The sequence below is a fragment of the Mus caroli genome, chromosome 3, assembly GCF_900094665.2.
Source record: "Mus caroli chromosome 3, CAROLI_EIJ_v1.1, whole genome shotgun sequence".
Lineage (NCBI taxonomy): Eukaryota > Metazoa > Chordata > Mammalia > Rodentia > Muridae > Mus > Mus caroli.
The window spans coordinates 15178105-15194092 of NC_034572.1; the positions used below are offsets into that span (position 1 = coordinate 15178105).

Sequence of the window (15988 nt, forward strand, 5' to 3'; positions counted from 1 at the left end):
GAACTGGGCATTAGAGTCAAGGAAGAAGGTGTGAAGGATGAATCTAAGGCTTTGAGAATCAATCCCTGGTAACAGAGCCAGCTGGAAGAGGAATTTATAGAAATAAATGAGGTCAGCAGAAGGAGATGGTTAGGTCTCACTTTTACATTGTATGTTAAACATTTACATTTTATGTTCTTAGTGAGATTTTCTGCTTAGACAAGGAATGAGGAAATTGGGGTAAAAGTGATAGTTTGAAAACAGGGAGGAAAGCCTACACATCCCTTCAGGCCAGACCTCAATTCTTGCTCCTCTTGTAGGATTTCAGACTCCAGAGTGTTGATCTGATAGCGTTATGTTTGCAGGAAACATCGAGGTCTATGCAAACAAATCAGACAGAGGGGAGTCTGGACATGTGTGTGGATGTAGCTGAAAGGTCTGTGGACAGATATTCAGGAAGTTCTGTGGCAGAGTAGGAAAAGATGGATCTATGCAGTTTCTTCAACCCATGGCATTAAAATGGCTGTCCTCTGACTTTATAGTTCAGCAAGTGAACAAGAGCTGATTAACTTATAGTATACATAATGACATAAAGATGCCTTAGTATGTTTTAGAGAGAAACCCCCAAGTCATTGAAGTTGTTCAGCAGTTAAAGGTACTTACTGCCAAGGCTGAGTACCCAAGTTCCATCTCTAGAACCCATGTGGTTGGAAGACAGACCTCTCACATACTTTCACGTGCTGCAGCCCACGTGTGCAAGCATGCACATGCACTCCCTATAAAATTAAAAATCTAAATTCCTGGGAGAATCTTGAGCACTCTTATTTTTTAATAACTATTTTGACATCTTTACTTTTTGGACCGCTAGTTATTAAGTCTTAATATATGCATATGCATTTTATATACACATAAATGCATATGTATATAAAACACACTATGTATGTCAGATACTAACTGAACATAACCAGACATGTAACTCTTGGTTAATTTAGGTGAAGTTCGAACTTATACATGGCAAATTCCAGAAAGATCAGGGGCTGGAAGAGAGGATTCAGCTTGTATCCCATGGGCTTATTACTCAACTGTGGATCGAGTTAAGGTAAACTTTAAACCATCTCTTCTCTAAGACTTTCCAGATAGACACAGAAGAATGTAACTGAAAGCAGGTACAGCTACCAGAGTTTTCCTGTGCTTCAGTCTGTCAAAATCCCAGGAATATAAATTGCTCTCTAATCTAGTTCAGTTTACACTTTTAGTCTGTTTGCTTTTAAATATAGCTATAATTATCTCATACCTGCTGATTATTGATAGCACCTAATAAAAATTTAAAACCAATGTATTTTAGGTTTCTTTTGATATGAAAACATATTAAATGCAAAGAACTGAGATGTGTAGCTTCAGAGTTCTTTGCAAACCCAACAGCTAATCAGAACTGTGGGTATTGTTAAATAAAATATTGTAAAGACAAAAACACCCAATGGCCACCTCAAGTACAGTGGTCTGCAGAACTAAATCCTGACCAGAATTTCTTCCCAGTTCCTGAGCTGTCAATGCAGCTGCCTGCTGGTCAGCTACACCAGAAATCCCCAGATGTAGGGACCCTTCTAAAAGGGTCTTCCTCTACCTCCTTTACTTCCTACTGTGAAAAACAGCAGCATATCTGCTACATATTTGCAAGAAAGACTAGATCCAGCCCATGCTTGCTCTTTGGTAGCAGATGTGCAGGTTGATCTTCATCAAATGAGGGGTTGGGGGAAGTCCCAGAATCTGTTGCTTTCCTGTGTGGATCCTGTTCCCCTAACTGAGCTGCTTTGTCTGGCTTCAGTGGGAGAGGCCTAATCCTGCAGTGACTTGATGTGCCAGGGTAGGGTGATTCCAAGGGAGCCCTCCCCTTTCTCAGAGAAGGGGAGGAGGGATGGACGAGAGGCTGAATATGGGAAGGATGAGGGTGGGGGAGCTGTGATTGGGATGGAGAGCAAAATACATAAATTAAACAAACAAACAGCACAAGTACCACTCTTACCAGTTCACTCAGGTAGGAATTTGGAAGCACTTTTCTTACCCAGACAATTTGACCCTACAATTGTTCAGCCCACTCCTTTCTCGTCAGTTTTTGTAATCTGTTTCAACTGCTGCCTCCCAAGCTACATTCTCCCCTAAGTCTTCCTTCATTTGACCAACATGACTGGACTAAAATGTGGTTTTGCTGTCTGTCATTCCCCCGTCCAACGTCTCAGAAACTACTGATGACACAACTTGAATTTCATTAGTAAGATACAGCCCAAGGATGATGCAAGACACAATCTGCCATCACTGACACCTGGCCACACAGAACTCCTCAGGTGTTTAAGGGTTAATTGTGGTCTTTCACATGGGTATTCATTAGCACTCACAGCATTCTCCATGACAGTAGACAACTTCCTTGGCTTCTACACATTTCTTCTATTCCTATATGAGCTCCTATAGTAAAAGGCTTTATTTCATTCAGCCATGGATGTATAGTAACTGGTAGCATGCCTGGCTCATCACGATGAGTTTATGAAATAAACAACAAGCACTGTTCATTTAGATAGCTCATTAGTTAGGCCAATTTTTGGCCGCTGGACGGATCCAAGTTCCACACCACCCACATAACCTACCTACTATTCATCACTGTTTCAACGTAACCACACCAAGTGTGAAGATACTAGCGTGGTGGCATCCCTTTGGGCTAGGTACGCACTACAATCAGCCCCTCCAAAATGGCTGGGATTGTGGATAAGGACCCAGCTCTCTGAAGTCCTGACCAGCACACTTCCAGGGTAACTGTAGTTTCTGTTTGTTTGCAGGATCTCTATAGTGGGCTAATAGGCCCATTGATTGTTTGTCGGAAGTCTTATGTGAAAGTATTCAATCCTAAAAAGAAAATGGAGTTTTTCCTTTTGTTTCTAGTATTTGATGAGAATGAATCTTGGTACTTAGATGATAACATCAAAAGATACTCTGAACACCCTGAGAAAGTAAACAAAGACAACGAGGAATTCCTAGAGAGCAATAAAATGCATGGTATGAGATACTATTCTAAGCCACCTTCCTTTTTTACCCTTTCCTTCTTTCAAAGAAAATCATATTGTAGGGCTGTTTTATTTTAAAATATTGTGATGTAAAATTCTGTTCAGAACCAAACTGCACTATGTTTAAAGTCTTTACTAATTTTTCTCCCAATTCCAAGCCCTCCTTCCCTTTTAAGTAAACCCGCAATCATATAAAGTAACTTGAAAAGTAGCAGTGATACCATTGAACTTGAACTGTTTTCCCCACCCATGGGGTTAACATGACCCATAGCTCTGTCATGTTAACCTAGCAATTTCCTGTTACTGCTACGGGTTAAGATTATTCTGAAATATATTACATTTCCCTCAGCTATTAATGGGAAAATGTTTGGAAACCTACAAGGCCTCACAATGCACGTGAAAGATGAAGTCAACTGGTATGTGATGGGAATGGGCAATGAAATAGACCTGCACACTGTACACTTCCATGGCCACAGCTTCCAATACAAGGTAAGAGCTGCAGTAGCACTCAGTCCTGCTCTGCTTAACATGTTCTGACTCAAGGCAACAATGCATTCCATGGAGATCCCCGTAAAAAGAGAAACTGGCCCAGCTCTGCAGTCTCCACTGACACAGCAGCCTCCTCACAACTTGGGCTCCTCCTTACACTTGCAGGCTTTCCTGTCTTTTGTAGTTCTGCTCACACATTCTCAATGGAATGGCTGACAGAGAAGGCAGAAGTCTTCACACAAGGGTGAGGCAGCAGAGATAGAACAAAACTTCACTATAGCCCTGTCCATGCTACATTCTCTCTTAAATTGTGGGAGGTTAACACTTAGGTGTCAAGCAACTGACACCCCAGAACACAATTCTACTACGCTTCACTTAAGGAAAGCAACCATCCTCTTGAAGACGCAGGGTTTTTTTTTTTTTTTTCTGTTTCTAAATTAATGTAGAAAGTGCACAAGCTACCAAACAAAAACAAATTTAAAAACAGGCATACTAAAGATTTTATAATATATGCTGCTTTCTATACATATATCATGAATGGATTTTCAGTATTATTTCCACAAAAACATGCCAGCAACATATTTGAGTATCATTTAGATTGTCTATCAGTTTCCTCTTCTGCTTCCCTTACACTTTCTTTGCCTTACAGTTTCATAAACAAAATAGTCTATAAATCCAAGTACAAGTGAAGGTTGATGTGGGACTAGTTTGCTTGCTCTGTGTAGATCAAGTCTCTGACAGAGAGGCAAGCCCGAACTGTGGCAATCACTAGGCTTAGTCCTGACTAATGAAGGCCTTCTTTCTCATTTTCCTTGATGCCCTAGAGTTCTGAGGCTTTAGGTAAGAACCACAAATTTCAGAACATAAAATATGGAGGGGTTATCTTTTTAAAATCTGTTTTTCTAATATTTTGAGCTAGCTAATTAAAGGCTATTAAATAAACTCTCATATTTGTTGTTTTTCTAATAAAGCACAGGGGAATATACAGTTCTGATGTCTTTGACCTTTTCCCTGGAACATACCAAACCCTAGAAATGTTTCCCCAAACACCTGGAACCTGGTTACTCCACTGCCACGTGACTGACCATGTCCATGCTGGGATGGCAACTACCTACACTGTTTTACCAGTAGAACAAGGTAAATCAAGATGAATATCCAGGTAGTATCTCTAGATATACATTATGAATGCTTTGCCTAAATACATCTCCCAGTATTAGGGCACTTGTGAACTGGCTGTCCTGGTGCCTTCCTTCTCGCCTCTAAATAAGAATGTTTTACTGCTATAAGTACACACAGACACATAGATGCACACCCATGTGCACATACACAGAGTATAGAACAATTCATGATTTTTAGGAATACAAACCAACAACAAAATGTACACAAAAAGGAAATTCCAGCACTATAGTTTACAGGCTTTGATAGGTCTTTTGAGTTGAGAATTATTGGAATTAGAAATGGCAAATCTAATGGAGGAAATTACAGGTCGAGTATGCTTCTTCCTTAAAAATAAAAGGAGTAGGCAGGCGTGTGTGTATTTACTTGAGTATGTGGGTGTGTGCATGTGTATGCATATATGCATTTGTACAAGTGTCCATACATGTGTGTGACTGTGTTGTGTATATGTTTATGAGTGTGCATGTACAGGAACCCTAGGGACAAAGTCCATGTTTCTGTCCATGTTAGGTAAGACTATTACTAGTGAGTTGCGTTTTCAGTCCAAGTATTGCAAATCTAAGTCACTCAAGATTACACCTTATCATAAATAAACTTTTCATCCTGCTCTTACACCCACCAACATCTTTTTGGAAAAATAAAACTACTTTCACTAGAGCAGTTACTGGTAATACAAAACTACCTAAGACTCAAAATAAAGCAAATAAACTGCTGGGTTTAATACCAATAACTTGACCAAAGTAAAAAGGCTAAGAAAGAAAATGAGTCTCTAAGCAGTCTAAATGAAAATAAAAATGAGTCTAAAACAATCTCTAAATCAGTCTTCTCAACTTGTGTGTTGCAACCCTTTCTGGGGTCCAAGGATCCCTTCACAGGGGTTGCCTAAGAGCATCTGAAAACACAGAAATGTCCATTATGACTAATAATAATAGTAGCAAAATTAAAGTTATTAAGTAACAAAAATAAATTCATGGTTGGAGGTCACAAAAGGAGGAATTGTATTAATGGCTTGCAGTGTTACAAGGTTGAGAGCCTTTTTCTAAATAAACAAGCTTGCAGGGCTAGTGAAATGGCTCAGCAGTTAGGAACACTGGCTGCTTTTCCAGATCAGGGTTCAATTCCCAGCACCTAAATGCTCACAACCCCCTGGGACTCCAGTTGTGTATTGTAACTCCAGTTCTAGGGAATCTAAAGCCCTCTTCTGGACTCTGTGGAAACAATGTATGCACACACACACACACACACACACACAAGCAATACACCCATACCAAAGAAAGAAAAGTGGGGAGGAAAGGAGAGGGAGGAAAAGGAAGGAAGGAAGGAAAGGAAGAGGAGGAAGAGGAGGAGGAAGAAGGAAGAGGAGGGGGAGGAAGAGGAGGAAGGAGCACTTGAGAATCTATGTATGCATATGTTTAGCACCAGGAGATACTGCCACAGGCTGGTCCTGCACATAACAACACTGGCATCGCCCATGTCTAACAAACATGGGGGAAGGAGAGAGGCAATGGCTGTTTAAGAAGAAGAGTGGTTTTACAACAGTAGAGGAAATTATAGAACAAATAACCAATGTGAAAAAAAGAACATGGAAAATATTCAAAAGAAATTTGACTTTGACAAGAAAAGATATTATATAGGACTGAAAGAAAGAGTAGCAGAAAAAAGTAGAAAAATAGGGAGCCATGCTTATAAATCTAAATCTTTAAATGAGTTAGATAAAGCTGTGGGGAAACCTACATCAACTCAACATCTCAAAAAAACAAAAAACAAAAACAAACAAACAAAAAAGCACTGCCTTTCATTACACAGACAGAAGCATACAGAAATAAAATGGAACCCTTTGACATCATGCATGGTGACAACTGTCTCTTCAAGGAAAAAAAAATAATTAAAAATAGTGGCTAATCTACCATTGTAAATTTGATGTTTCTTTTTCCCTATCAGAAGAAACACACAAAGACCTCCTTTGAGTGTAAAGTGTAAAAGGCACTTTTATTGAACTATAACTGCTGTCAGATCATGTTTATGATACAAACTATAATGGGAAAGCTGGCTTAGTAGGAAATTCCTCAAAACAGACTATACACACCTTCAATTCTAGCTAAATAGTCAAGTCTACTACAATACTCTGGTGAATATCTAAATCCATTCATCTGACAAAGTAGAATTTTTTAAATAGCTTTTGGACATAATTTAAGACTCATAAAAAGGGGTACAGAAGGAGAATGGAGAATTCCCACAAACCTTCCTTCCATACTTATATAGTTACCTTTGCCACCTTCTTCTCTCCACCTCCCCTCCTGCGCTCCCTTGTATTTCTTTCACATGTCTGTGTGCAAATATGTATATTTATATTTCATAAATGTCTTATGTGTAACCATCATCATTGCCAAGAATTTCTTTTAAAATGATTAAAAGCTATAGCTCTTTTTCAGATGTCAACAGCCAACCCATCAGATTCTATTCTATACACAAAACGAAAAATCCCAGCTCGTACAAAGACCCTAGGGAACAGCTTCTTACTTTAGTCTTTAACATCACTGACTTCTTTTTGTTTGAAATTTAATTTTATGTGCACGGATCTTTTGCCTGCAATTATGCCTGTGCACCAAGTACGTACCTGGCAACCATACAGTCCTAAAAAGGCACCAAATCCCCTGGAACTGGACTTACAGATGGCTGTGAGCCAGCATGTGGGTACTGGGAACCAAACCCAGGTCCAGTCCCCTCAGTGACATTTTGCCACCTTGTAGACTTTTCCATGTGAAGTCACTCAGTGTCTCCTTGTCAGGCTCAGGCGACACACTGAGGGCCCTGATGTGCTCATCCGCTACCAGGAAGCTTTGCATCCTAATGTGCCCATCCCTGCGGAACTCTGAGCTGTGGGGAATATGGTATCTGCCAAGTATGGCATCAATATGGTATCTGCTTCCACTGTACATTTATTATTTTTTCTCCTTTATGATTGGGATCTTCTGCAAAGGAGAAAATACATTTTCTTTAATTAAGGCAGTAGTACTAAAATGGAAGATTTTTAAACATCTGAAAGATAAATAAATTAAGAATTAATCAAAGTAGCAAGTATTTAAAAAAAAACAGGAATACATGTAAAGCACCCATGTACAGACTTTTTAACCATATAAAACACACCATTTTAAGTAATCATCTTACAATTTCTTTTTCTATAGAGACTAAGTCTGGCTGAATGAAATAAATTGGCGATAAGTGGAAAACAAGAACAATGAGTCATTTCAAACATTTCAAAAAAAATCCAAGCTACACAACTGTTCATCTGCGAGGAACTTGGTAATCCTACAGATGGACAGATCAACAGACTGATTCATGCCATGCATTTGTTCGCTGGGTAACAGAATCACTTGACACAGCCCACTTATCTGCACTGAAAGGACTCTGGCTCTTTAAGCTCTCACCTTTCTTACTCTCATCTCTAGCCCTCCTTCTCCTACCCCCACCCCCAACATGGCTATGGCCAGTCTCTCTCCTCTTTCTACCTTCTCTCTTTCTCCCTGCCTTTCTACAATAAAGCTCTAAAACCATTAAAAAAAATTAAAAAAAAAAAAGAAAAGGACTCTGCAAAGTGGCACCAAATAAACAAACACATGATGAGATGCTGTCCTTGGCTGTCTCACAGGATCACTGTAAAGTTTACTAAACTGTCTGCAACTCTTCCCTTCTCACTAAGTCTCCTAACAAACCATGGGGTTAGGGGGTACGGAAAAGAAGGAAAAATGAAGACACCAAGATGCACTTTGTAAAAGTCTGAAAAACAGTCAAAGGATGCTAACTGAAAATAAAGTCAGAATCCAATAATGTTAAATTTTGAAAAAAATGAAATGCAGATTATAAAGTAATAAATTTAAAAATGCCAATAAGAGAATTTCAAATCAGGGTTCCATAAGACACTGTTGAGATTTTGCAGAGCCTTACTGGGTTCCTGGGCTCTGGCAATGCGCTGGACTTGGACACTACAATCAGCAACAACAGGTTACCAGAAGGGCTGCAGTAACTGGCTGAGAGTACTGGCCACTCCTGTAGCAGACCTAGGCTCAGGTACCCACATCAGGCAGCTCCTTTTCTGGCCTCCTTGGGTTCCTGCATGCACATGACTCACATACATATACTCAGGCCTACACACATACACATAAAACAAAATACACCTTTATGCAGGTCAGTAAAGATGAAAAGAATGGGAAGATAAAATCTAAAAATACAAAAATCAACAGGGACAATGTTTTATTTTTTTTTCTTAATACCTAAAGAATTACCTGACATAAGATAAAATCTTCAGAAAACAAATGTTAGCTTTCAAAACACAATGTAACTTTTCCAATTTCCTCCACTTCTAATTCTTCAGAGTTGTAAAACTAGAATTAAAAATATTACAAATGCCGTTGTCCTTCTCATTTAGAATACATACTTAAAACCACCTTAACTTTTTTTAATTAGATATTTTCTTCATTTACATTTCAAATGCTATCCCCAAAGCCCCTATACCCTCCCCCCAACCTATCCACTCCTACTTCCTGGGCCTGGCATTCCCCTGTACTGGGGCATATGATCTTCGCAATACCAAGGGCCTCTCCTCCCATTGATGGCCAACTAGGCCATCCTCTGCTACATATGCAACTAGAGACACAACTCTAGGGGTACTGGTTAGTTCATATTGTTGTTCCACCTATAGGGTTGCAGACCCCTTTAGCTCCTTGGGTACTTTCTCTAGCTCCTCCATTAGGGGCCCTGTGTGCCATCCAATAGATGACTGTGAGCATCCACTTCTGTATTTGCCAGGCACTGGCATAGCCTCACAAGAGACAGCTATATCAGGGTCCTTTCAGCAAAATCTTGCTGCCCTATGCAATAGTGTCTGGGTTTGGTGGCTGATTATGGGATGGATCCCCGGGTGGGACAGTCTCTGGATGGTCCTTCCTTCCATCTCAGCTCCAAACTTGGTCTCTGTAACTCCTTCCATGGGTATTTTGTTCCCAATTCTAAGAAGGGGCGATGTATCCACACTTTGGTCGTCCTTCTTCTTGAGTTTCATGTGTTTTGCAAATTGTATCTTGGGTAGTCTAAGTTTCTGAGCTAATATCCACTTATCAGTGAGTGCATACCATGTGTGTTCTTTTGTGATTGTGTTACCTCACTCAGGATGATATCCTCCAGATCCATCCATTTGCCTAAGAATTTCATTAATTCATTGTTTTTACCTTAACTTAAAAAAACTTTTTTTTCATCCTTGAAGCTCATTCTAAATGTACATCTTTTTTTTATATATAAAAGAATTTAAAAGTTTATATTTTACTTATAATGCTGAATTAACTAAGGGACTTTGATTTTCAGGTTATTTCTGAATATTTTCAGAAGTTTAAATATTTATTTTTAATTTTTTACACTCTATATTTCATCCCTCCCTGGCCCCCACTGTCCCCATTCACCCTCATACTGCTCCACATCCCACACCTCCTCCCCACCCACCCCCACCCCAGTCTCCATGTGGATGCCCCACCCCACCACCCGACCTGACCTCTAAACTCCCTGGGGCCTCCAGTCTCTTGAGGGTTAGGTGCTTCATCTCTAAATGAGCACAGACCTGGTAGTCCTCTACTGTATGTGTGTTGGGGACTTCATATCAGCTGGTGTATGCTGCCGGTTTGGTGGTCCAGTGTTTGAGAGATCTCAGGGGGCCAGATTAATTGAGACTGCTGGTCCTCCTACAGGATCGCCTTCTCCTCAGCTTCTTTCAGCCTTTCCTAATTCAACAACAGGGGTCAGCTGCTTCTGTCCATTGGTTGGGTGCAAATATCTGCATCTGACTCTTTCAGCTGCTTTTTGGGTCTTTCGGAGGCCAGTCATGATAGATCCCTTTTTGTGAACACTCCATAGTCTCAGTAATAGTGTCAGGCCTTGGGACCTCCCCTTGAGCTGGATCCCACTTTGGGCCTGTCGCTGTACCTTCTTTTCCTCAGGCTCCTCTCCATTTCCACCCCTGTAATTCTTTCAGACAGGAACAATTATGGGTCAGAGGTGTGACTGTGGGATGGCAACCCCCATCCCTCATTTGATGTCCCGTCTTCCTGCTGGAGGTGGGCTCTATAAGTTCCCTCTCACTACTGTCAGACAGTTCATCTAAGGTCCCTCCCTTTGAGTCCTGAGAGTCTCTCACCTCCCAGGTCTCTGGTGCATTCTGGAAGGTCCCCCCAACCTCCTATTTCCTGAGGTTGCCTGCTTTCCTTCTTCCTGCTGGCCCTCAGGGCTTCAGTCCTTTTCCCTCACATGCTTTTCATCTTTATTAACCTGCAGAAAGATGTTTCTAGTGCGATAAGCTTAAGATTTGAAAATATGATAGAGGGATAGAGGTAATCTATGCAAACCCCATCCGATCCAATGGTGATACCTACATTTCTCCCCGTGTGCAGATATAAAACATTCTTAGAAAGACCAACACTGGGGGATTTCTTTTCACAGGGTTGAGTCCAATTTTGCACACTACTTTTCTATATAATTGTATATTGAAATGTTTGTGAATAAAATAGGGCTTATAAGAAAAAAAAGAACTTTTAAAGAAAACCAAATCAAGCAAACAAATAAACATAGGAAATTATTAGACAGATTTGAATATCATGATAATTTTTTATTTTCTCGTATACTATGGGTTGAAAGGATAGGGTATATACATATAAAGAATAGAAACAAGACTTTGGCTGAAAATATGTGTAAACAAGTCATGTTAACAGTCAAACAAGAGTCCATTTATCTGATTCTGAGAGAAAGATACCATGAGTTTCAGAAGTAGTTCCACAGCCAAGTATGTGGTCTTTCACTGGGGTGGCACATTAAATCTTTTTTATACTTACATAAAAATACAAACTAGTAACCCAGAAGATAAATCTGTAACAATCAAGATATTATTTGACAAGTAAGAAGGGCATTTGAGCAATTTGTGATGCATTTCCTTCCAATGACCCTAGGTGGACATGATTGTCATGCCTTCAGCACTGAGGCCAAGCTATTTCTCACAATAGAAGCCTGAGTCTGGTTTGGAAATTACATTTGTGGCCTTTTGCACCTATAAGGCTCGCACAGATTGAGGTCAGCACAAGGTTCATGGTACCAGACTCACACAGAATAGAGTAAAAAAAAATAAATAAATAAAAACCAAAAGGAAATACATGTGAAGTGACCTTATATTTTGAAGATTTTTACATTTTAGACAAGTAAATGGGATCAGGTTATCGATTAAGCTAACAGCTACAATTACAGGGTAAGCAGCTACAATACATATTAACACAAACCTTTGAGTTTATTTTATCTAAGGCAGAGCATTCAAAGTGCAGTAACTTATGCCACTATGCTGCAAAGGATACCATCAAGTTAGTGATTTCTTCCGGCTGCAGAAAAGGAGGTAGGGCAGGAAAAATGCTGCCGCCCCATCTTCTGGGAGAACACTCAAGAAATCCCTCAGGTCCAGTCCCACAGCAATAACTGACAAGGTTTCTGTTTGTGGAAAAGAAGAACTCATGAGAAACAACTAAAAGTCCAATTTGGTTTTCCAATTTTTGTTCTTAATGATTCAAAGTTCCTTCAAGTAACAAAATGAATTATAAAAGTAAGAAAATAGAATTAGTTCATACTTAATTTATTCCTTCTAACACCCTTCAATATTTATTTTTTGTTTAGCCCCTGGAATTTGAGTTACTAAACCACTAGTAGATTGCGACATTACCTTTTAGTCAATTCTACCATTTACAAATAAAACATTCTATCATGCTGACTTAATTTTAGAACTGTAGTTAGTATATAAAGATTGTTTGCTAGGACAGTAATACCATTAATTACTAGAAAACATTTTCCTATAGGTTCCTGTCTATAATGAGATTTTCATGTTACTAATAATCATAAACATTTTATGATGACCATATAGCTTTTCTTCTACATAGTAAAGTGCTCTAAAAACATTTTCAATATTAAGGAATTTAATGGGGTTGGGGATTCAACAGCAACAGAACTCTTGTATGAATTCAATCCTCAGCACCAATGAAAGAGCACAGGGCAGTGGCAGGGGTTGGAGGTGTTGCCAAACATTTTCAAGAAGATAATTAGATAATTTTATGTTTCTATTCTTTCTTAGTTAGTGTTGCCCTACCCTATTGACAATGCCTTCAGAGAGTTGGGTAGACAGCTTGATTCGTGTAGTGCTTCCTGAACAAGCTTGAAGACCTGCGCACTCAATCCCCTGTACCCATGTAAGAGAAAGTCAGGCACTGCAGCACACCTTAATACAAGATCTGGGAAGGCAAAGATAGGTGGATCCCTACAACTCCCTGTCCAGCCAGCTTAGCCTGGTTAGTTAGCCACAGGTTCCATGCGACTAGCCCCAGTGAGACCCCGTCTCAAACAAAGAAAAAGAAAAAGAAAAAGAAAAAGAAAAAGAAAAAGAAAAAGAAAAAGAAAAAAAAAAAAAAGAAAGCTAATGGTGCTGGAGGAATGATGACCAAAACTGCAAAACTGACCTTTGTCCTGTCCACATAGATGCACACATGCCCTCATTCATTCTACAAAAATAAATGAATAAATAATAAGAATGTCTTCAAGATCGTGTTGTCCTAAGAAGCATTCTGTTCTTTAATGTCTACTCATACGTCAGCATCATCTCCAGTCATCTGTCAATCTAAATCACCCTTCACACACTGAAATTAAACAACACAGCACTGACATATGGAAAATCTTTTAGCTTTGCAGTCAGATATATCTGAGAAGAGATGGAGAATCTTCAGCTGAAATGCTGAGTGACTTTAAGAATGTTACTCAGGGTCTGCATATATGGATCTGTGGCTAAGAACCCCTGCTACTCTTCCAGAGGACCTCAGTTTGGTTTCCAACACTCATGTCAGGTAGCTTACAACCTCTAGTAATTCCATGTCTACACTGAAACCTTGGGTCTCTGAGGCTACCTACATGCATATACATATACCCACATGCAGATACACACACAGAGACATATACAGAGAAAGGTGCACGTGTGCATACATACACACACACACACACACACACACACACACACACACACACGCACCTACATATAATTTAAAATCCTGGTACCATATGCTAGCTTCCACGGTTCCTGTGAGAATTACAATAGAATACTTCTCTCACATAAAAGATGATCTTAATAAACAGCAACCACTAACTAGTTGAAAAACTCATACAAGAGACATAAATTATTAATATTTTTCCTATCAAATATTCTACTTACCTAAATGTGGAGCCTGTAAATAGTAGTCTGTATATAATAACTTATACTGAGGATAAGTACTGAGCAGTTACAAAGTCAGTAAAAATATCACCACTGTTCAATTCTCTTCTCCTACCAGTGAGGCCCTAATATAAATTATAACTATATGAATAAGGTTAAAACCTTAAACGTACAGAGTATTTTAAAAGCTCCTCCTAACCTCTCACTTGGTTCTTCCTGAATGAAGAGTAGAGTAATGTTTTTATTTACTTAATCCAGGCATCATACCAACGAGGATATACTGATGGGTATAATAGGTTCAGTTGGAGAAACTGAAGTAAGAAAAGATTAGGGGTCAGAGAGTGCAATTAGCTGTCTCAGCAGGTAGAGTGTGTGCCACACAAATGACCTGAGTTCAATCCCCAGAACCACAAAAAATGTAGAAGTTCAGGACCAACTCCAAAGTTGCTTTCTAACTTCCACATGTGCATCATGGCACATGCATATATATGTGCACACACAATAAAGAAGCAAACAAACAAACAAACAAAATATAAAAATGTGGGTTGGAGATGTGGTTCAGTGGGAAGCGAACTTGCCATGCAAGCAAGATGACTGCTAGTGGCAGAACCCACATGAAAATCCAAGTGGGCTTGGCAGCACTCCTGGAACTCCAGCGCCTTGAGAAGCAGGAGACAGGTTTTCCAGTGCAAGTCAACTTGCCAGCACTTTAGTGAGAACAGCAAACACCAGATGGAGACAGTGTCTCAATCTGTAAGGTGAAGAGTCGTTAAGGAAGACAGATGTTAACACTGGAGCTCTACAGGTATCTGCATATACATCCAAACTCATGCATGAGTGTGCACACCACAGACATCCCTACCCACACAAAGAGATTTAAATGGTTTTCTTTGTTCGACTCATCAGCTACTGAAATCTGTGCTTTATCTAAGGACGACACAGACAGAAGTAAATCTGCATACTTAAAATCCCCAGCGTGTCTAAAATAGATTCACTAAATGTTAGGTAATTCCACTGTCAGGATTATTTTTAGAATATATTACAATATTAAATTTTTACAAAATAGAAGTAGTAGGCTGGTTAAAAGTACTGGCTCATCTTGTAGAGGACCTGGGTTTGGATCATAGCACCCACAACTGTCTATAACACCAGTTCCAGGAAATCTGATGCCCTTTTCTGATACCTGAGGGCAGAACGCATGATATACACACAGAAATGCAGACAAAAAACACTCATACACCTAAAATATGTAAATAAAAATAAATTTAAAAATAGGTCAATATTTCAAAGTCAGTAACAAATGTTTCCTTACATGGGCCACATATTCACTCCCATTTCAATAGGTCTGTATTAGTGCACTGGTTCTTAGCTAGTATAATTCTGTCCTCAGGTGACAGCTGGCCAATATGTGGAGATATTTGTATTTGTTGTAACTTGGGCAGTGAGGATACAGGTAGAAGCCAAAGATGCTGACTAACACTCTTAATGGGAACCCTTCCCAACACACATAATTTTCCAAAGCAATGCAGTAAGTTTGAGTAATAACATCACAGTAGAAAAATAAGAAGGGATGAAGTTGGCTTGTGAGATGGCTCAGTGGATTAAGGCACCTTTTGCCAAGTCTGCAGACCTAAGTTTGATCCTCCAGTTGTCCTTTGACCTCCACATACACACTGCGATGACTCTTCTTGGTTGTCAACTTGACTGAATCCGGAATTAACTAAAAACTCCAACAGTGGGACACACCTGGGAAGGGTTTTTGTTAACTGGATTATTTGAGGTAGGAAGACCAATTAAATCTGGGTCGCTTGAGGTCAAAAGCCTCACCCTAAATTTAGACCCCAGCTTCTTCTGACGACAGCCTGTACAAAGGATCATCTTACAGCCTGTACAAAGGATGATCTGACAGCCTGTACAAAGGATCCTCTGACAGCCTGTACAAAGGATGATCTGACAGCCTGTACAAAGGATGATCTGACAGCCTGTACAAAGGATGATCTGACAGCCTGTACAAAGGATG

The 15988-nt window shown here is 39.6% G+C and overlaps 2 protein-coding genes across 9 annotated transcripts in view; one reads left to right on the forward strand and one right to left on the reverse strand.

Moving 5' to 3' along the window:
* Positions 1 to 15988, forward strand: part of Cp (ceruloplasmin) — a 52375-nt gene that overhangs the window by 28104 nt on the left and 8283 nt on the right. For 2 of the 3 annotated variants that reach the window (XM_029475374.1, XM_029475373.1), the window contains exons 15-18: positions 972 to 1078; positions 2808 to 3024; positions 3382 to 3521; positions 4493 to 4658. In XM_029475374.1, coding sequence (XP_029331234.1) covers positions 972 to 1078; positions 2808 to 3024; positions 3382 to 3521; positions 4493 to 4658 — 630 coding nt within the window. Of the gene's footprint in view, positions 1 to 971; positions 1079 to 2807; positions 3025 to 3381; positions 3522 to 4492; positions 4659 to 7882; positions 8810 to 15988 lie in introns of those variants that run through there. The other variant, XM_021158085.2, reaches the window with a different exon arrangement.
* Hps3 (HPS3 biogenesis of lysosomal organelles complex 2 subunit 1) overlaps positions 11326 to 15988 on the reverse strand; it is a 36627-nt gene continuing 31964 nt past the window's right edge. For 2 of the 6 annotated variants that reach the window (XR_003836217.1, XR_003836220.1), the window contains exons 17-18: positions 14583 to 14719; positions 12123 to 12209 (exon numbers count right to left, since the gene is read on the reverse strand). Coding sequence is in view for 2 of the 6 variants with exons in the window: in XM_021158088.2 (XP_021013747.1) it covers positions 12082 to 12209 (128 nt within the window). In the remaining 4 variants the exon portion in view is untranslated. Of the gene's footprint in view, positions 12210 to 13225; positions 13268 to 14546; positions 14720 to 15988 lie in introns of those variants that run through there. The other 4 variants (XR_003836219.1, XM_021158088.2, XR_003836218.1 and 1 more) reach the window with 3 other exon arrangements.